This window comes from Notolabrus celidotus, chromosome 9 (assembly GCF_009762535.1).
Source record: "Notolabrus celidotus isolate fNotCel1 chromosome 9, fNotCel1.pri, whole genome shotgun sequence".
In the NCBI taxonomy this organism is placed as follows: Eukaryota; Metazoa; Chordata; class Actinopteri; order Labriformes; family Labridae; genus Notolabrus; species Notolabrus celidotus.
The window spans coordinates 17,575,928-17,597,410 of NC_048280.1; the positions used below are offsets into that span (position 1 = coordinate 17,575,928).

At 43.4% G+C, this 21,483-nt stretch overlaps 1 protein-coding gene across 1 annotated transcript in view; it reads left to right on the forward strand.

The window, feature by feature from the left end:
• The first annotated feature begins 4,802 nt into the window (after window positions 1–4,802).
• The window catches only part of setbp1 (SET binding protein 1), a 42,320-nt gene continuing 25,639 nt past the window's right edge, over window positions 4,803–21,483 (forward strand). The window contains exons 1-2 of the mRNA XM_034692684.1: window positions 4,803–5,689; window positions 12,105–12,697. Coding sequence (XP_034548575.1) covers window positions 12,263–12,697 — 435 coding nt within the window. The 5' untranslated portion in view covers window positions 4,803–5,689; window positions 12,105–12,262. The remainder of the gene's footprint in view (window positions 5,690–12,104; window positions 12,698–21,483) is intronic.

Here is a 21,483-nt window from a genome sequence, read left to right on the forward strand (position 1 = left end):
GGGGATGGGTTTCGATGTCATCTCTTCACATAGACGGAGCCAGCAGGGAGTCCACAGTCAACTGCATTTAGGGGCTGTCTTTGTTGTTGTCTTTGCTCCCATCTGGGTTGTTGTTGTTTTGTTCTGGTCTGCATCTCCTCTCAGACATCGTTTTCGCTCTCATTAGAGTAGGAATCTCTATCTTAGCCACAAATGGATAAAACAAAGTCTTGCAATGGCTCTTTCTCCTCCTTTGTTTGTGAGTGTGTGTTTATAGATACGAGAATGTGCAAACAGCAGGTGGCCACTTTAAGAGAGACTTTACACTGTGTGCAGAGCGGCTTTGTTGTAATGAAAAGCTAAATGTGGCCAAAACTTTTAATTTTTTTGGTTGTGTTTTGTTTTTTTTCCCTTAACCGACATATTCTTTTACAAACGCATGCGTGTGTGTGTGTGTGTGTGTGTGTGTGTGTGTGTGTGTGAGTGAGAGATTGTGTGTACTGCTGTATCAACCTGTGCATTATGTATCTTGTGTGATAGTCAGTGTTGTTTTTTAAAGCTCCAGTGAGGAACTCTTGGTTTGTGTTGATTTTGGCACCCTCTGTGGACAAACTGAGACCTCTTTTCTCTTTGTTGATTATGTCTTTTACATTTGTATGTATTGTTTTAACAATAAACTCATACTTATATCCTGCAAAAGTTAGAAATATCCCTCATCGATAGTAGGGGTGAGTATTGCAAAGAACCTCCCGATACGATATCACTTGGGTCACGATACGATAGTATCACGATATATCACGATATCACAATATTGTGATATATCGCGGTATTCTACACAGTTAACCAAGAAAAAGACAGAGATGGTGTATATGTAAATCACACAATATTACTCAAAATTGAAAGGACAAATCAAGTCAAAACTATTTGATTGAAAACAACTTTTCCACATTATTGTTTTTAAAATACTGAAGTCGTATTTTAGTTCCAACTTGGCTTAAATATGAATTTTTCTTTTTACAAAAAATCGATATTAAGAGTTAAAATATCAATATTATTGGAGGTCAAAGTATCACGATATATTGCTGTATCAATATTTTTTCACACGTAAAATCGATAGTCTTGGTTGTGAAAAATGTAGTGTGATGTGAATCTATCTGTCTGACACCTACCTTGTAGCAGCAGTTTCAGGCCTTCAAATAACAACATGGGCATAATCAGTCTTTTTGCTACAGGTTGTGGGTCATGAGGGAACACTATAACTATGTAGAGGTTTTATTGTGACCCACCAAGGGACTGCAGATGTAAACAGGTGTCAAGCTATGAACTCTGCTACAATACATCACATGGTAACATGTATGTTTTTATACTGTACACATTCCCTTAACAAGTTAAAAAGATAACAATAATAAAAGTCCACAGAAAAGATAAAAACTGGAGGATGCATAAAAAGTATCCTAGGATGAACTCAAACACATCAAGCCTCGGAATCTGCATTCAGCGTGTAGCTCAGCGCAGCAGGGAATTCAAACCAGTGGTCGTTGGAGGGTAAATGAGGTAGAAGAGGAGGCCATTCTGGTTTATCTGAGTGTATCAGGAGTTGGAGATCGCCTCAGCGGTGTGTTATCCAAGAAGTCATTTACTTCATTAACCCAGCCAGATCACTGAGGCCTCAGTAATCAACCTTGTCACACGTCCCATTAACTTCTCACTCCATCAGCACGGCTCTTGCTCCTTTTAACACACACATACACACACACACACACGCATGCACTCGTCTGTATCTGCAAGACACAAGTGCAGGTTATCACACACTATTGCATGATCCTTGCATGTTCAACACACACACACACACACACACACACACACACACACACACACACACACACACACACACACACACACACACACACACACTCCTTCTCTCTCTGAGCTAACCCCATTAGCTCTGTCAGTCCCAGGGGGACATGGGCTCTGATGAACCCTCAGCTGCCCTATGAGATTAGTGGACTCCCTGAGAAAAGCCCTTCATTGATTGAACGTGAGTCTCCCCAGCTTGCAATGTCAGCCCAAGGTTAGCTTGTGGACTCTCAGCACAGTTAAGTACCTCAGATTTGGTGTGAGTATCAGTGTTGTTGTTATTGTAGACTCCACTTGCTGCTTTTATTATTCATTCGTTTCCTCTCACTCTCTCCAATGGCCTCAGTTAAATGATTTATTAATTGTTAAACCACTTTTTCTTCCTTTTCACTTCTTTATCTTAATCTACTTCTTCCCATTGATGAAACCACAGAGGAGCTGTCGCCACATAAAAGCTCCAATGCTTGGTAAAGTGGTGTGAATGAGACTCACTTTTATGTATAGCAAATCAAGCATGGGGAAGCATTTATTTTAGCGTCCCACTTGAGGGAATGAAGATCTCGCAGACAAAAAGGCAGGCAGAGATGAAGGAATGGGGGCAGCTCTCAGTCTGTAAAAGAGACTCAGATAAATGGCAGGGACCGGAGAAGACACATTGATCTTTTTATGTAGAACTTGATGAACATGAATGATGCACCAGATTTCCTGTAGCGGTGAATAGAGATGAAAGGATGATCTGAATATTTAGATCATTCAGGCAGGAACGTTTGCCCTGCTCTGCTGTCTCCTTCCTCTCCGTCATAATTCAATATTTACAGTTTAAGCTGGAAAACTGCTCCCTCTTGGCTGCCTGTATCTGGTATCCATGGCAACTGATTCGAGAACAGAGTGCCGTCTGTATGTGTCCGTGCGTGTGTGTGTGCGTCTGTGTGTAATGTTTACCGATACCCGGCAATTGATTGGGTGTTGGGGAGCAGCTGTTGACCCCTCACTCTCAGGGGTCTCTTTGTATTCTTGCACACATCTCAAATCAATAGACACACGAGTGAGAGCGCACACACACATACACAATTTTGTCTATATTTATGGAGTCTTCTTTCCCTCAAAAGCCTTAAGTGAGCCCCTATTTTTAAAAACAATTTAAAGAACCCTATAGTACTATAAATTCTTAAAAATGATCTTAATTCCATCGCTTATGTTGAGCTAAGCTTGTCCTGATCCTGATCCTGGTCCTGAAATCTTAAATGATCAAGACATTCTTTTAAACGCATGCTCTAATAAAAACGATGCCATTTTTAAGAATGTGTTCTTAACTTACCATCAGTTTCAAAATGTGGTCCTCACAGAGATGGAAATACTATGCATGTTAAAGCATCAATAATACATTACTGGGAAGAAGCTTAAGTAAAGTGTTACTGTGGCATTGAGACTTTAAACACAACATACCGTACCTACACTTACACCACAGACACAGACAAAAGAAAAGTGCACACACTACAAGTTTGTGTATCTTGTCAATGTGCCACAGCAGCAGGGGAAGTGGAGAGCAACAACACCCAAAAACCACTGACTGCACTGCAGATTTCTTACAACAAATTTGAAACTGTGCTAAGTATTAACATGCTACTGGGCACATAATCACAAACAGCAGCCCCGCTAATGAAATACCTCCCAGTGGGTGCTCCACACACATTTCCAACATACTCACACATGCCAGGGATGAGTAACAGCTAACTGTGGGGCTCTAAGAGAGAAAAGGTCATCTGACATCATTTGCATCACTTGCTAATGTTAAAGGATGTTTTCCATACAGGGAAGGTCAGGGTTTGCATGGAGACACGACATAAACACAACTTGTGACAATGATGAGTTAATGGAACAAATGTGGCTTGTTCATATTTGGCTGGTGTGTTTTCCATCCTGCTGTAATTTGACATATTAAGGGGAGAGCACCAGCACACACACACACACACACACACACACACACACACACACACACACACACACACACACACACACACACACACACACACACACAAATACAGATCCACACTTTAACCCACCTGTAATCATCCACTCACACACCCACACTGTCTTCCTCTGAATCAATGTGTCGGCAGAATGTGTGGTTGCAGCTATTGTCTCGCTTTACAGGCATGTTAGATTGGACTTCATTATACTATGCCTGTCAAATCACACCATCAGCAGTCAGCTCTGTAGTTGTGGTTTGTAGGCAAAGCTTTTCCTATTATGACAAAGGTGATAAACTATATTTATAGGTCAGCCCACGGGTTTGCAGGATGTTTCATGTAGAAACTCCCCACAACATTTATGTATTAAAGTATGACTCAAAATGTAACTATCCACTGTAAACATGCATTTCTGGGTAATTTTAATCTAATGTGAACCTTATGCATCCATTGTCCTATCCTCTTATAACACCATGAATGCAACATATGATCTGAATTCAACATAACCTCTTCAATATTTGGGTATTTTCTGAAAATCTTTATTAAAAGGTGTGCAAAATGCAAGTTGTATGCTGTTACTTGTGCCACTTTCTAGGCAGGCAAACACTTCCATTATTTTCTGAATAGTGTTTTAAGTTTCCTTGTGAAATGAAACGGTAACACTTAATTTCTATTTGAAACGTGTGTTTAAATACAGCCTTGAACTCTCTGGTAATAGACTATTCTATCTCGATATTTTGGAAGTGACGTGTCTTTTGGACCCAGACAATTTATAAGGCATTCGTCTTAAAACACAAGATGCACTATCCTAATTTCATTCTTATCCAGTGCGTAAACTCTTTCAAAGCCAGACTCTGCAAAAGTGCATGCAGGCTTGTGTATGAACCTGTTGGCACAATGCGTAACATCGCTGTGTTCTACTGCAGTGACTGTGTTAAAACAACAAGCTATGCCAGATGTTGCTTTCCCACCTTGCATTACTGTCCCCCAGGAAAAAGCCCTCGGAAATATGGGATGGTTGCTAAAGGAGACACGTTAAGCGTCCGTGCTGCCAGGTGGAGGCGATGTCGCTCCTCCTCTCTTCCTCTTTCCTCTCCTCTTCCTCTGCTCTGCTCGGTCAGAGCTCTCAGTCTGCTGGGTGAGATCATTACCAGACACCAGGCTCCGGGACCTGACATTCACCGTTTCGAAAAGCAGGGAGAACGAGAGGGACAGAGGGAGACCCTGATCCGATGCAAAAGACGAAGGAAAGCGACCTAACCCAACGTCTCCTTCCTCGGATCCCCGGTCTCGTGAAGTGACGGCAGAAAGCGCGGTCTTGTCTCTGACATTTTCCCGCTGGATTTGGGCTTGTAGTCGTATGCGGGCTTGTTTTGACTGCAGTAATAGTCCTACTCCCCCCTCCTCCTCCTACCCCGAGTCGAGTAGCGGATTTGCGAGGGATCTGAGCGCTGTGCAGCTCCCCGAGTGACCAGCGATCCTGCAGGGCACCGGAGACTCTCTGCACCTCCGCGGATCTCCAACACGAGTCAATCCGCCGGAGCCTCCAAAGATCTCTTTTCTGACTGGAATTGGACACAAGAGCCAAGTTTCCGATTGGATTTTTTTCCTCCTTGTACGGCTACCTTTCTCGCTCCTGTCATCAGATCGGCTGCAAATCCTATTTTCGCTTTTTTTTTCTTTTCCAAAGCCCCGTTGACGCCATTTTCCTCGGGGTTTTCTGTCAAAAACAATATCTACATATACTGTGGCACCGTTTGACAGCTCCCCGGGAGACTGTCATCCCATCCGTCGCTTGTGTAAAATGTGTCTAAATGGATTGTAAATGATCTTGATAAAATATTTACACGTTAGAGCCGAGTGTGTGACAACATTAGACATGGGTAAGTAGTCCCGGTTGACTGGCCACATTCCACACCTGAATACACCTCTGCTTTAAATGTTTTCATGTTTGTATTAATGTGCTGCGGTGTGTCTGCTTTACATGTTCGCTTGTAACATGCTTACTTAACATATGCATCCTCTATATCATGCATGGGACATTTTTACTCCGTTATTAACATGACATTAGTGACATTTCTTCTAGCCACATGCCAATAAATTCGACTTAGCACACGCACACGCCAACATACTCTGTCCACAACGCGCACAGTCTCGCACGTACACACAGACCATTCCAAACAATGCTCAAGCACTTGGTCTCCAGCTATTATTAATGCGTGTAATACCTTGTTAATTAGGTGGCGGTGAAATAAAACAACTAATTAGGTCAATGGGATAAAGTGTCCACTACACATTGATCAAGAGGCAGCTCAAACACTCCTGCTTGCGCGCTTAGCTCCAATGTTTTTCTATCGGGGTGGACCTCCTGCTTCTTCATTGACATTGATAGTCCATCACATAGCGGAACAGTCTGTGACATGCAGCATGCTTGTAGATGGTTGTGACTTCTTCAGTCCGTCATGAGCTTTTCAGGTCACGTTTACCTGTACGCATTGAAATGCATCATCATTTGGTGGCTGAAAGGGTTTTATCTCCCTGTGCTGGTTGAAATACAGATGCTGGAGATGGACCAAAGTGCAGTGGAAGTTTTGAGCTAAGACACACTTGGTATGCAAGGAGTGTGTCTCGTTTCTCACCTGCATCCTTCTGCCTTTTATTCTCTCAGGTAAACCAGAGTTGTTCCAATACTGATAGGGCTACCAATACTAGTATAGAAATAGCCAATCCAATACCAGTATTGGTATCAAACCTCTGATACTGCCAAAAATGTGTTGCTCAGTATGGGCAATAGTCTGATACCATAACCATAACCTGTCCCCTAAAAATATTGGTAAAATATCATGTGACAAAATGAAGAGGAAAAAAGACAGTATGGTGCTGACAGGGGATGTAAGGTTAGTCAAAGCGACCAATTAGTCAGCACCACTGGTTTTCTATCAATAATGTGTTATTTTAATGCACTCCCAAGTAAAGGTATTGGGTGGGAAAGAATGGTATCGGAGCATCTCTGACTTACAAATGTACACATGTGGCTCCCTCATTGCACATGGTTGGGCTGTTGGAAGCCAGTGCTACTCAACTCTGGTTACATTTGTCAATAGCTGATCATCAGTTTCAATTGCAAGTCGGAGAACAGGGTTGCCAAAAGTAGATGAAGGTGAGGGCTGAAAATGAATTGCAGTGCGCAGCTGTTATCAGTAGCCCCCAGAAACCTAAGTCCCAACCACAGGACCACAAGATAAATAGACAAGCCTGAATGAGTCAGGGAAAGTGTGGAAACATGGTCAGGTCTGTAGGATATATGGGAAAGGAGGCGAGGAAATGAGCACTGAATGAAAACAAAGAGCGAGGACATCAATACAGAGGCAATTGTCAGAGAAGTGTGTGACCAGGTAGAGAGAAATTGGGTTGAGGGATGGATAATAGAGGTGATTGAAACCATCGATCTTGTCTTGTTAACAGGTTTTTGGGGTTTGAAGTGGAAACTCTGGCAGCATTTTTGTGGCGTAAAAGTATGAAGCAGGCTATTAAAACCCCCCTATTAGGTAATGAGATGCCCATGCCACCTTTAAATTAAAGCATGAGAAATCGATTAGGTGTATCCCCCTTCTGAGCTGGATACCTCGGGCCGAAACAGGATCACAGAGAGGGGGAGGAGGGAATGTGAACGGGATCCAAGGACAAATCTAACTGTTGGCAGGCACTCTTAACGGAATATCAGCACTGGAGCACCTTTTGGCAGAGCGCACAGAAAGAGTGAGCGAGTGAGGGAGGGAGGGAGAGGGGAAAGGAAAGAGGTAGCAGAGAGAAGAGGGGAGAGAACAGAGGTTGGGGGAGGGAGGGGGTGAGTTGAGGGGAAGGAGGAAGACAGTTGGGGAGAAGGGGAGGTGTTTTTTTGCTGACAGCCATTTTGTGGCTTCTGCTGCAGTTAAAATGGTTTAACATTCATCTGCTTGTGCAGAGGTAGTTAGGTGAGGATGGTTTTAGTGCTACCTGGCATATGGCTCATCCAGAGGAGTGTGTGCATGCTCAACTGCACAAGGCCATCATTTTCTGTTGCGGCCGCCACACATGGTTCTTTATGATTGTCCTCCTAGCTGAGTACATGCCTGTGACATCCATGTCAAGCAGGGGAAAATGAGGGCTTTATGTGCTTTTTGTGCCATAATGGAAGTGCATAATACAAACCTGAACAACAGAACCTGTGTTTGAAATGGACAGATACATATATTACCCCTTCACCTTGCTTTGCTCCGAGCCAGAGGACTAATAGACTCTGAGTCAGAAAAGTCATACCCACACCTTTGGATCTGGAAGTACGAGAAGTCTGAGGCCATGCCTCTTTCATTTGTCTCCAACCAAAGATCGGATCCTTCTAGAAACATTGGTTTACGTGATTGCCCCTTCACTGGAGGGCCGGAGTAAAAGAGAAAAAAAGATAAATGAGAAATGAAAATGGCAGAGAGACAATGTTCATCATCCCTCTGAGATACTCATCCTCTGCCAGAGCTGGTTGAGCCTCTACTCCACTCTCACATCAAAGGAGAGGAGAAAAAAAGACTCTTCACCTTGTGCAATCACACAAGCGTTTGCTGTGCTTTTGGATGTGTGTGTGTGCGTGTGTGTGTTTTAGTGTGTGTATGAGCATCTGTCTGCATGTGTGTATGAGCTATTTGTGAGTCCACCTCAGGCACTGGGCTGCTGGGTATGCAGCCTTAAAAGGTTGTGTTTCTGCTGCCATCCCATCTCTCTCCTCCTCTCTCACACACACACATGCAGTCTACTTCTGTTTTGTCTGTGTGTCCATATCATTCACCGTCTCTGCTCTGTCCGTCTGCACTCCATTATTGATGCTTTATCATAATTGTTTTGAAACGACGAGGCAAAGTGTCTCATTCACAGCCTCTCACATCCAGCACAGGGAGCGACCTTATGCTATTTGAGAGGGAAGCTGCCTGTTAGAGCTGCTAGGTTTTGAGAACATAATAAAGCTATTTATGCAGTGAGTCTGGCCTCTTACAATCACCCTGCTGTCTGAGGCTGCTCGAGGTGTGTATGTGTGTGTAAGAGCTAGAGAGAGGGAGAGGAGAGAGGAGACAGGGAGGCTCAGGCTGGGCGAGGGAGGCCCGAGGAGGGGTCAGTCTTACATAAACTCTCAGCTAACAGAGAACTAACACAGCTTAGGGCACCAAGCAGGAGGGAGGAGAAGGAGTCATGACAAGGCTAAGTAGTTTAAACAGTAATGGCCCAGACTGAGGATTGTACTAATATATGACGCCATTTTGTTGTCAAACTGGGTAACAGTTGAGAGAGGAGTCTTAAGAGCACCACCCAGAGTGGATTGGTCTCTTTTTTTTTCATGTGTGTGTATGTGAGTGTGATGTTGTGGTTGGCAGCTGTCTCTTTTTCCTGTCATTGTCCTCGATCACATGACACAGGGTGGCTTTCACACATGCCATGAGGCCGAGTCACCGCGCTGACATTAGGGACTGGGAGGATCCTGGAGGACCAAAAAAGGTCATGTGGGCACTTGTATGATCAGACACAGAGCCTGAACTCACTGTCTTTTGTGTCAGTCTCTAAAACTTTGAATACATAAAAGTTATAAAGGGGGCGGGTGTCATGGTTTTGCATGACTGGAATGCAAATCACCTTTACTGAACATAAACTCGGACAAATTCCAAGACAAACACTGTTTGAGGGATTTTCTAGCCTCCTGTTTTAAAGTCATTTTCATTTATTATAACAGGGTATTAAAACATTTTGCAGGCTGTCCTGTGATAGGTGATCTCTTAAAATTAAACATTTGTGCACCTTTTTCTTTGTGTCAGTTCCACTGATTGTTGTAACCTTCATCATCCTGTGGTTATGCAGCAATAGAGTCTGTTTTGAAGACTTTCTAATGGAAGACTTTAATTGAGGAGGCTCTGACATCTGGGATTTTAAGCTGTCAAAAAGCACTGCACTCAAAATCTTTGTTGTCTTGAAATCAAACAGAAAGATTCAAACAATAGAAGTTTTGAAAGACTAACGGGTATTTGGAAGTTTCCTCCATCTTTAAAGGTCAGTGAAAGGCAGTTTGAAAGTTGGGTTGGAAGATTTCCTGAACGCATCAAGAGAGATTAATCTTCAAAACAGTTTCTCTTCAGAGATGGGTAACAGAGAAAACAATGTGACTGCTTTATGAAAACAAAAATAGTCAGACAAGTTATGGAAGTTCTGTTTTGACTGGCTCATTAAGTGAAAATCAGCAACTCCTTGTAAGCAAGTACATCAATGAGAGGTTGTTTCTGTGCTTTGGAAAATGTTTGGCAATTTGAATTTGGTAATGGAGCAATATGAAGTTGATAAGCTTAAACATGCCAAACCACAATTTGGTCCTTTTAAGCCTTTAACATTCTTAACCAGCATGGGGCTACCAGAACCTACATTCATAGCCTGTTATGAGTCAGCTTTAAGTGACTGTGGTTTGAGACTGGCAAACTCAGGGCTGACGAGAAAGTGGAGAAGAAACAGATCTTTCCTTTTGATTTAATCTTGCAAAAGCAGAAGAAAAACGTTGACCTCAGGGTTCAACAATGTTTGTGTGCTGTCTTAAATTGCCATGGATTATGATTATTCAATCACACTGTAAGCACACTGGGGGGTGAACTGGTCTGCACAGCAGGGAGCTTTTGGGTCGAATGCAGGCTTTCATTCTACTTCCTCGAAATGCTCAGAGACATCACATTTGGGTTAATGTGCAACTACTGTTGGTGTGGATGTGGGCATTAATGTGTCAGTCTGTGATTGACTGGCGACCTGTCCATGTTGCACCCAGCTCAGTTTATCCAGCCCTCTGAGACCTTAAAGGATAAGCGGGTATAGCATGTGTTGTGAGGTATTATGAAGGGGATCAGCTGTTTGTACAGTAGCGTAGGCTGGTACAGTAGAAAAAACACACACACACACACACACACACACACACACACACACACACACACACACACACACACACACACACACACACACACACACACAGCTAGTGTAAAGTACCAGCAGTAACCATGTCAGAGAGGGTATTAGCAAGAGGGTATGGGTGGGTAATTCTATATTACCCCCATCAGGTTGGGTAATACCGTATACAGGTTTATGCGCTGTAAACCTTTTGTGCTCTCAGGTCCTTGTAAATCTGCAGCAGGCTGTAAGCTTTTATTTGAGTCATGTCCGCAGGTAGTGGTCCAGTCGAAGTTCATATCAGTGAAAATAGTGTCGGTCTAAGCTCAGTGAGTTAGACGGCATTCCCCACTTCCAGCTCAGTCATGCCTCATGTCATATTGACTGATGGGATTCCCTTGAGCTGCAGTGAGAAGTGCAGTCCAGTGTTTGTTTGGGTTGCTTTTTGTTTATGTGGAAGTAAGCCTGAGTGAATGCATATGTTGCTATGTGTACTGATGGAGGTATGTCATATAAATCTGTGTCTGCATGTGCAATGATCCAAAGAGGGGAAAAGAAAAATGATTTTTACTGATAAATGGCCGAAACAACCTTCTCACTAGATCGCACAAACAGCAGCAAGAGTGAAGAAGTGCACCCAGTGACAGCCACACAGTCTTTTCTAAGTGTGTTTATGTGCATAACTGTAAGCTGTTTTTCATGCTTGTGTGTATCAATGCCACTTCATGCATGTGTAAAACAGTTCAGACGCTAGTTTTTCCAGACCAGCTCGTAAACCACATCTGGGGAAAGAATTTAGATTCCTTCCCTCCGTCTTTTTCTGCTGCCTTCACTTCTCCCCATGTGTGATTCCCTCCCTCCTTTGCTGCTCTGCTCTGCTGAAAAGAAAAAGATTTAAAAAAAAAAAAAAAAAACAGAAGTCAGCTTCTTGTGTCCTCAGGCTAACTTCAGCCTGGTTTTAGAGCAGAGAAGAGGAATGTCTTATTTTTGCGCTGATCACTCTGGTGTCTGCACGGCTCTACTTCAGATCCGTCCTGGGGATAGAGTGAGGGACGAAGGGAGGGAGAGGGGATTAGCAAAGAGTGAGTGAAGAAGAGAGTAGGAAGAGAGGAAGGCAAGTGGGTGTCAAAACTGAGTTTGTTTTTGCGAGGTTCAGAATGCAAATGAGTGTGGCGGCATGCCTCCACAGCTCTGTGCAGCTTGTGTGTTTGTCTTCATACATAACAGGCAGCTAATGATGTTGATGACAGCAGACAGGCCTGTGCTGAAAGCTTGCACTGCAGTGGAGGCTAAAGGGATGACAGGACTTTTTTTTCTTTAGTTTTTTCTAATCATATCCTTCACCTGCTCTCTCTGCAGATTGTCCCTGGCTTCGCCGTGTTCCTGCGGGACAACCAACCCAACCCCAGTAGCTGATTGACTACAACCAACCAGCCCGACTGACTAGTTTTCTCTTCCTTCCCATTGGCTGGCTGCCACAGCTTCCCCAAACCTGATTGGTTCAGGCGGGAGCGTGGATGGAGCCAAGGGATCTGGTTGGCTCGGCCCGACCCAAAGAGGCGGAGTTACAGGGAGGCAGGGTGGGTCCAAATGAAGGGGACCAGCAAGGAGCAGGGGACATGGGTTTGGCGCGTGGTGATGATGTGATTAACGGTGGCATCAGTGAAGGGGAGGGGCTAGAGGAGCAAGGGGAGGGGCTTCTGGAGGAGCAGGAGTTCTCCATCAAGGAAGCAAGTTTCCAGGAAGGAAGTCTAAAGCTGAAGATCCAGACAACCAAGCGCACCAAGAAGCCCCCCAAAAACCTTGAGAACTACATTTGCCCACCTGAGATCAGGATGACCATCAGACCCCCAGTTGGAGAGGGCAAAGGTGGGCGGCAGGGGCGGACAGGAGGCGGGGCAACAGCAGGGCGGGGCCAAAAAGATGAAGAACGAGGACCTCCAAGAAAAAGAGTAAGTGAAGTCCAGAAAGGGCATATTTTATACGTGTCTCTTTAAGGTTTTTAGAATGACATTTATGGTATGTTTTAGTTTTCACACAGTGATAAGCTCTGCAGACTCTTTTTCAGTTCAACATCTCCGAACTAACCACTGCCTCTCTCATGCTCTACACCTCTCACTGCACCTCTCGCTCAGTAGCTGGTTTCCCTGCTTGGTTACACAGGGTCAAAGTTTGCTGCGTAATTGAAACCAGTCATGGCTAGCTGAGATCACACAGTTACACACAGTTACACACACACATGCACACACGCACACACACACACACACACACACACACACACACACACACACACACACACACACACACACACACACACATTCACAACACACACAGGAATACAACACACACACACACACACACACACACACACACACTCACATAGGAGCTGAGAATAGGGCTGACATAAGCAAGTGACAGCTGGTGTCTGCTCTCTCCATTTGTGGTCATATACACAGAGACCTTTCCACTCTCCTCTCCTCTCCTCTCCTCTCCTCTCCTCTCCTCTCCTCTCCTCTCCTCTCCTCTCCTCTCCTCTCCTCTCATTTCATATAATGAAATCAGTTCTTTTGGGTCACACCCCCTTTACCCCCTCTCAGCCATCACACTCTCTAAACTGGTGTTTGGTGCGTGTGACACTGTGTAGGTACAGGTCCTTTGGGGATTCCAGTGTTTGCAGGGTGTGTTGACCTACACAGTCTGGTGTGTGTGTGTTTGTGTGTTCAAACCTGACAGCCATCTCTATGTCTCAAAGCTCGACAGGCCCAGCAGGAGCAAAGGTGTAGTGTTGTCAACATGATGCTGGGCCGATTTGTACTGTTGTGCTTCAGTCTAATGATTGAACTCAAATTTAAGAGGCACGTGAGGACAAAGTACAGGGTTAGTGTTACTCTTACCAATAGCACAGTCTTGCATGGCCAGATCATGGTTTATGTGTCATATTAGACATCTCATTTTCTGAAAGATATGAGGTCTATAAAATCAGATAATGAATTGAAATACATTAGTCTGCCAATTACGGGCAGCACACAGCTCAGACTCTCAGGGAGGCTCCCTGTGGTCTCATTGAGCAGCAGTGTATGAATGTATTACACATTCTTTATAGCTGTCTCCAAACTCATGCATTGGAAAATCAACTTTTCAAGGTAAGAGTTGAATTTGTGCATACATTAAGTTGGCCTAGTCTCTAAAAAATAACTAATTATCAATAAACAATTCTTTAAAAGCAAAAATAGGTAGGTAACCAGTGTATCTGTACATTAGTGTATACCAGTTTTTTTCTGGTTGAAACTAGTTAGCTAAACATTGTATTCAAACTTTGAGTTTGTTTCAGCAAACACAACAAAACACATGTAAGTGTTTCTTTGTCATTTGTTGATCCTGACGTCAATCACAGCCATTCAGCTCGTTATCTGCAGGGAGTGGATTCTGAACATAGAGTGGACTGTGCATTACAACTTAACTGTGGGACTGAACCTTTCACTCTAAAGTGGGGGCCACCATTTCTAATCCAGCCATCGGTCCCCCCTGTTACAGTATGATTGACAGAGGTTGTCATAGTGACAAGGAAAGCAAGCTGCTCTCTATTGAGGTTTGAGGTTTTGGGGAGGGGAGGGGGGTTGGAGGATGTGTTGGTGTTGATTCAGATCACTTTCAATCCTTCATCCCCTACACGCTGTCCCTCAATCACACCCCCACCCCTCCCTCCACCCCTTGCTCCCCCTCCTACATCCTTTCCCTCCATCCAGCCATCACCTGCCACCCCAAGGGTGTAATACAGGCGGGCTCAGTGGAGAAGAACGGGTTAAAGAGAGAGGCTGGGCTGCTTGCTGTCTACCTCTCATATGTGTGTGTGTGTGTGCCTGCGTGTGTGTTGAGGTTAAATACTCTCTTTGTGGTGTGTGTGAGGCTGTGTGTCAGGAGGGGAGGGGGAGGCGAGAGGGGGAGCAGATGGACAGCCTCTCTGCTATATTGTGTCCACATCCACTCGCTCCCTCTGTCTCTCTTTATCTTTTATCTGTCTCTCTTTCTCTGCTTTTCCTCCTCACTCTTTTCTTCCCTCGTGTCTTCCTCTTTTCACTCACTCGTTTTCACCCTTCTTTTCTTCCTCTTCCTCCCTCTTTCAGCCTCTGTTGTCTTGTGGCAGATGGCAGCGTGGGGCAGCAGCAGCAGAGCAGAAGCCAGAGTGTGAGCAGGAGACGAGGGGGAGAGGAGACGGGGGTTGTGGAGGAAAGAGGAGGAGAAGAAAGGAGGTGGGGGTCAGGCATATGGAGAGCCTGGTTAAGGGGCCCCCTCAGAGGGAGTGTGTATGTGCGTGTGGTAGTGCGATGAATAGAGGAGGGGGGGAGGCAGGATACAATAGATGCCCATTAAGACAGAGATTTGACTCTAATAGATGGAGAAGGGGAGAAATAGACAGACAGATAAGTAGGCAAACATGGAGAGGGGAGCAAAGAAAGACATGGAAATGCTGTTTTTAAACCATTCTTTTGTTGCAGAATCAAACTCAGCTGTCACAGCTTCTCTTTTCTTCTCTTCTCTAACTTTTGTTCCATCAAACTTTCAGTTATTCGTCTGGGGAACTGGCATTACACAGTATGAAAAAGTACATACCAGTAAAAGTTGAAATAGAGATGATTGTCTATGAGCTCTGATTTCAAACCAGTTTCTGAGAGCTCAAATACAAAAAGTGACAATGTACATTCTTGAAGCTGACACTGTCACCAACATAAGTTGGTAAGGTGGAGTTAGTTCTGCAATAGTGTAAGAAAAAGTAGTTGGTTTTTTTTTTTTCCCAAGTTATATTTTTGGCCTTTTTGCCTTTATTTGATAGGACAGCTGAAGAGAGACAGGAAATGTGGGAAGTAGAGAGCGGAGGAAGACATGCAGGAAATTGTCGACCGTCCGGGAATCGAACTGGCAACCCCTGCAATGAGGAATGTAGCCTCTGTATGTGGAGCGCTTAGACCGCTAGGCCACCAGCGCCCCAATATGATTTTAAATGCATATTGGATTCAGTAAATTACCTTATAACCTTATTTTTATCTTATTAAAAAATCATAATTTGGGTGAAAAAAACATTCATGACTTAACTAAAATTACAACACTATCCAACACGACCAAGCTGCTCATGTAATTCACCTGAAACTATTTGATTTTTGGTGGAGTTTCTAAATTATTGTCTCAAATTGGAGCATAGGCTGGCATACTTTGTAGTTCCCAACAAGGCTTTTTAGGTAGAGCAACTTCATCAAAAGTAGAGATGCATGATACATCAGTGGCCCTGTTGACAGACGTCAGTGCATTGGCAAATAGTGCACCATGTAGACAATAGGGGTGAGTATTGCGAAGAACATTTTGATATGATACGCATCATGATACCCAGGTCACGATTTGATAGTATCACGATATAACACAATATCACAATATTGTGATATATTGCGATATTCTACACAGTAAACCAAGAAAAAATAGGGATGGTGTCTAGGTAAATCACACAATATTACTCAAAGTTGAAAGGACAATTTAAGTCAAAACTATTTGATTGAAAACAACTTTTCCACTTTATTGTTTTTGAAATACTGAAGTTGTATTTTAGTTCCAACTCGGCTAAAATGTGAATTTTTATTATTACAAAAATATCGATTTTAAGAGTTGAAATATCGATTTCATATTGGAGGTCAAAGTAACGCAATATATTGCTGTATCGATATTTTTCCACACCTCTAGTAGACAATGTTTATCTATAATGTACGACATGTCTATCAGTTTAATTCTGACAAGCTATTATACCTAACTGCTGATTCACAGAAGATGTTTTTTATCAGGCAAGAGAAGTCACCTGTTGGACAAACTTGTTTTAATGGTCAAATGAAAGAAAATGTACGTAGTCTGGGAGCTCTCAGGAAGATCAAGAACTCCAAATACAAAATACTGTAGCTCATTTGAAAACAGACAAGAAGTCATGCAAAAACACTGAAATCAGATTCAGCTCTCAGGTAAATTGTAACTTGACACAAAAGTGTCAGAGTATGCACTGCTTTTCACAATCGGTGCATCACTGGTTAAAATGAAAACAGTATGCAATAAGTCAAATTTACAGGTGTAAAAATCTGTCATGAGAGTCTACACTCGTCAGAAATGACAGATGTCACATGCGTATCTGCTCACTATGATTTAAATAGCTGAGTCTCTTTAGCATAAGGAGTAGTGAGTAACTAAATAAGGGAGTGATATTGTAACTGAGCATATGAAAGAGAAGAGAAAAAAGGTTACACTCCCAGCTCTTACCATGCTTTCACCTCTGTACCCTCTCCAAAGCAGTCATCTGTAACCAGGGGGGTCAATGAGCAGCCGCCGAGTGTCAGGGGACAGACCCACGCACACACATAAATGGGATATGATGCTCTCCCCTTCTCTGTCTCGAGCTGACATCACACACATGCTGAACGTCCCCTTACACACAGCTCTTTGTCTGCGCACGCTGTGTGTGTTTGCAAGATGAATGTGTGTGTTCTAACGGATTGGGTCTCGGGTCAACCGCTGCATCACTCCTCCAGACACACATTACCACACACACTCACATGCACACACACCCACACATGGAAACATGGTTACTCTTCCAATGCCTACACATGCAGGAGCACATGGAAGCTAAAATACATCCACTGTCTTGCACACACACACTCCTAGACACACAAACACACAAATCATGTTGAGCAGTGATTGCAGTTAGAGAGAGTGTTTTCCTGGTTATCTGTCCAGTTCTCAGGACGTGCCAAATGTGGCTCTTAATCCATTTCACTATCTGTGGGGAGAGATAAGCCAGAGCTTTTCCAGGAGTCCAGGCCAGGCTGTGTGATGTTGTTGTTGTGTGTGTGTATCTGTATGTGTGTGTGTGTGTGTGTGTGTGTGTGTGTGTGTGTGTGTGTGTACATTTGTGTGTATTATAAGGCCTACTCGAAACCCTGACGTTAGACACACACTTATCTTGTCTTGACAGCCCCTCTGCTTGGTGGTCCCCCCTGGCTGTGTGTGTCTATGCATGTGTATGTGTGTGTGTGTGTGTTGCTGCTTGGTGGTCTCCCAGTAGTGTCTGGGATTATTATGTGTTAGTCAAGTGCATTCACAAGGAAATTAATGCTGCCACAGTTGCCACGCCAAGTGTGTGCGCATGCTAGGCGTACACATGCGTGTGTGTGTGAGATGGTTAGCCTTTTGATGTGAGCTTTTTTATCCCTGGCTGGGATGGCGGTTGGTGACCTAAGGGACGTGATGAGCTCATAAAATGGGAGCGTGTGTGTGTGCATGTGTGTGTGTGATTGTGTGAAGCATTGGGCTCATCCACAATAAGAAATCCTTGACTGATTTATGAATGTGTATGACAAGAAGTGATCACCTCTTATACAGCCTGACCGAAGTGTCATGTTGGAATTTTTTGTTCTCCATCATTGTGGTAAAAAAAGCCAGGCTTTTATTTTGTTAAATGTGTGTTTGTGTGTGTGTGTGTGTGTGTGTGTGTGTGTGTGTGTGTGTGTGTGTGCGTCCATAGTGAGCAGTCTTTGAGAGTAAGAGCTGGGAATGCTTTAAGGGGCGTTTCCCTGTGGCCGATGGGGGAAGGGACATGTGTGTTTCTGTGCATGTGTGTGTGTGTGTGTGTGTGTGTGTGTGTGTGTGTGTGTGTGTGTGTGTGTGTGTGTGTGGGTGTGTGTGTGTGTGTGTGTGTGTGTGTGTGTGTGCAAGTGTGTGTGTGCAAGTGTGTGTGTGCAAGTGTATGTGCTTGCATACTGGGGAGGGGTGAGTGATTTAGCACCACTGAAACACCAGCTGTCCATCTGTGTCTGACCCCCATACACACCCTGTACACACCCGAAACACACTCCGACGCCCACTCTACTAGGATCTACACACTCTCACACACACACACACACACACACACACACACACACACACACACACACACACACACACACACACACATCGCCTCACATCTAACCTCTGATCTGCTCCTGAGTATCTCTCAAACATGAAGAGAGTCAAAACACAATCTGTTCATCTGTCTATCACACTGAACACAGACAAGACCTAAACACAGACACACACACTTCATAGTAACTCTAAGCAACATTGCTCCCTAAGCAGCTCTGCAGTCGTGTTGGGCCTTCAGTGTAACCACAATGAATGACTCTGCAAGGTCACTCCTAGTGAGCACATGTATATGCACTGACACACACACACACACACACACACACACACACACACACACACACACACACACACACACACACACACACACACACACAAAAGAACTCTGGAAGCTGGCAGAAGAAGGGATGAACTTTGACCCTGCCGGACATTCAAACGTTGAGGTGGTAGCTGGACTCCACAGTTGTGTGAGCATCAGTGTCTGTGTGTGTGTGCATTGAATTGTTTGTTTGTGCGAGTGGGTCAGGGTTGAGACAACTGGAGTCTGGCCTTTGCTTTCTTACCCTCGGGGCTGGATTTGGTGCTTATGTGTGTGGGTGTTTGTGAGTGTGTGTGTGTGTGTGTGTGTGTGTGTGTGTGTGTGTGTGTGTGTGTGTGTGTGTGTGTGTGTGTGTGTGTGTGTGTGTGTGTGTGTGTGTGTGTGCTGACCATTTGGTTGGAACTGTAGCTAATTTCTCAATCAGACACACACATACCATCTTCTCAATCTGTCCCAAAGGTCAGGTCCTATTCATTCACTATTGTGTCCAGTCCCAGTGGGTTGCTGTCCCTCTTCAGGCAGATGCAGGCAGACTATAATAGCTGGTCTAGCTCAAGTTACATTTTAATGAAGACCCAAGGCAGCTACTTGCATTTAAAGAAATGACCATGGCTCTGTCAGGGGGCAGCCATCAATGAACATGAAGACCAGTAGAGATGTTCCAATACTTTATGTTCATTCTAATACTAGAGTGTGAGTCTCAGCTGACACTGAGAACTGATCAGATAATATAATGAGCTAAAAAACAACCCTGTTTAGTATTAACTTTATATGAGGATGATACAATTGCTATAAGCCTAGTGTTACATGGCTTTGAAGGTATGGCAGAGGACTTGTTAACTTGCTGGTTTGACAGTCAGTAAAAAATGAGAAAGACAATAATAAATTAGTTTACACATTGTTCTCTTTTTTCTGTGTCTAATAGTGTTGGAGATAGGGTTGCAAAATTCCGGGAATTTTCAAAGTTTGAAATTTTCCATGGGAGTTAACAGGAATTTATGGGAGTAAACCAGGAATTTACTAAATTAAGGGTTGGCTCTTAATAGGGAACTTAGATATAGTTGGGGAAAATATATTTTAACATAATCCTGACTAAAACAACCAGATTTCATGCAAGAAATGCATGTTGAATGGGACTTTTTTGGAGGGAGAGCGGCTCTTTTCATTTAACATTTTGAATGGGACTTTGTTGGGATTGGATTTTTGTTAATTTTTTAATGGGTTGGGTTGGAGGGATGAGTAATATTTAACTCAACATTCATGTTTTTGTTCTTCAATAAAAGAATTGATTGTTCAGGAAAATATTTAACACTTGATAAAGTTCTTCTTACAGATAAATCTGTTTTAATTGTATTATTTTGGATGGATGTCTGCTTACAACAAAACAAATATTTATGCTTGGATATGCCAGCTTTAGAGGAGAGAAAACTCTTTTAAGTGTTTATTTGTGATGCTTTTATTACTTTTACTGCCTCATGTCTAGGACACTTTATCTCCCGTTTTAATATTCAACAGTGCTTTTATTTTGAAAGGACGCAAAAGGTACTTCCACAAGATCATAAAGTTCCAGGGAGTTACATAAAGTTACAAATCAGCTAAAAAAGTATTAGCACCCCCTGAGGAGGCCTAGACTCTCATGTTGTCTTTTTGTCACTTTCTCTGTTACCTACAGAGCCGGCATGGAGATACTACCAGTGTAGTGTAGCTTACATGAGGATTAGAGAGAGAGAGAGTGAGAGAGAGATCGTTTATTGGTTTATTAATAGCGGATGGCAATCTTATATGGATAAAAAAAGAGAGAAACTCTAAAAGACTCAGCTTGGCAGGCTGCCCAGGTATCGTCTATGTGTGGAAAACACTTGTAGTGCATCCTCACTGCAAAATCTTTATCTGAGACACATGTAAGACAAGTAATATTGTCAAAATAAGAGAAGTCAAATGCAGAAAGCGCCCTCCGCTATTTAAAATATATCGTTTTCTCAACTCAGTTTTGTGTCGTCCCCTGTGTGTATCAATTTCTAACTGTTTAAGCGAGGTACTGTTACACTCATAGTAGCTGCTTTGTTATGATTTTTCACTGTTTTTACAAGCTCAGGTTGTTTTGTAGAAGAGGAGAACTCTGGATTTAACTGAGCTCCTGTTAAAAAACCTCAAGAACAATGAAAAATAGAGGAATCCCAACCTAATGACAAGCAGGGCATCTACAAACAAGCTGAACTAGTGTTCGCAGCATCTAGGTTTGCAGCTCAGTCTTGTGTGCTGTGTCTGCTGAAGCACCAGAGAAACACACATTTGCTTAATTAATCAAAGCTTTAACTAACATTACAACTGTGAGAGTGTTACATTGTTGGCGGAAACAAATTAACTTAAAAACATCTTCTCCCCTTCTCTAAAGTAGGAGTTACTGTTAGCAGCCATAATAGGTGGCAATACAGTGCTCCTGTATGTTAAGACTAGGGATGCACTGATATTAAAATTCTTGGCCAAAACCGAAAA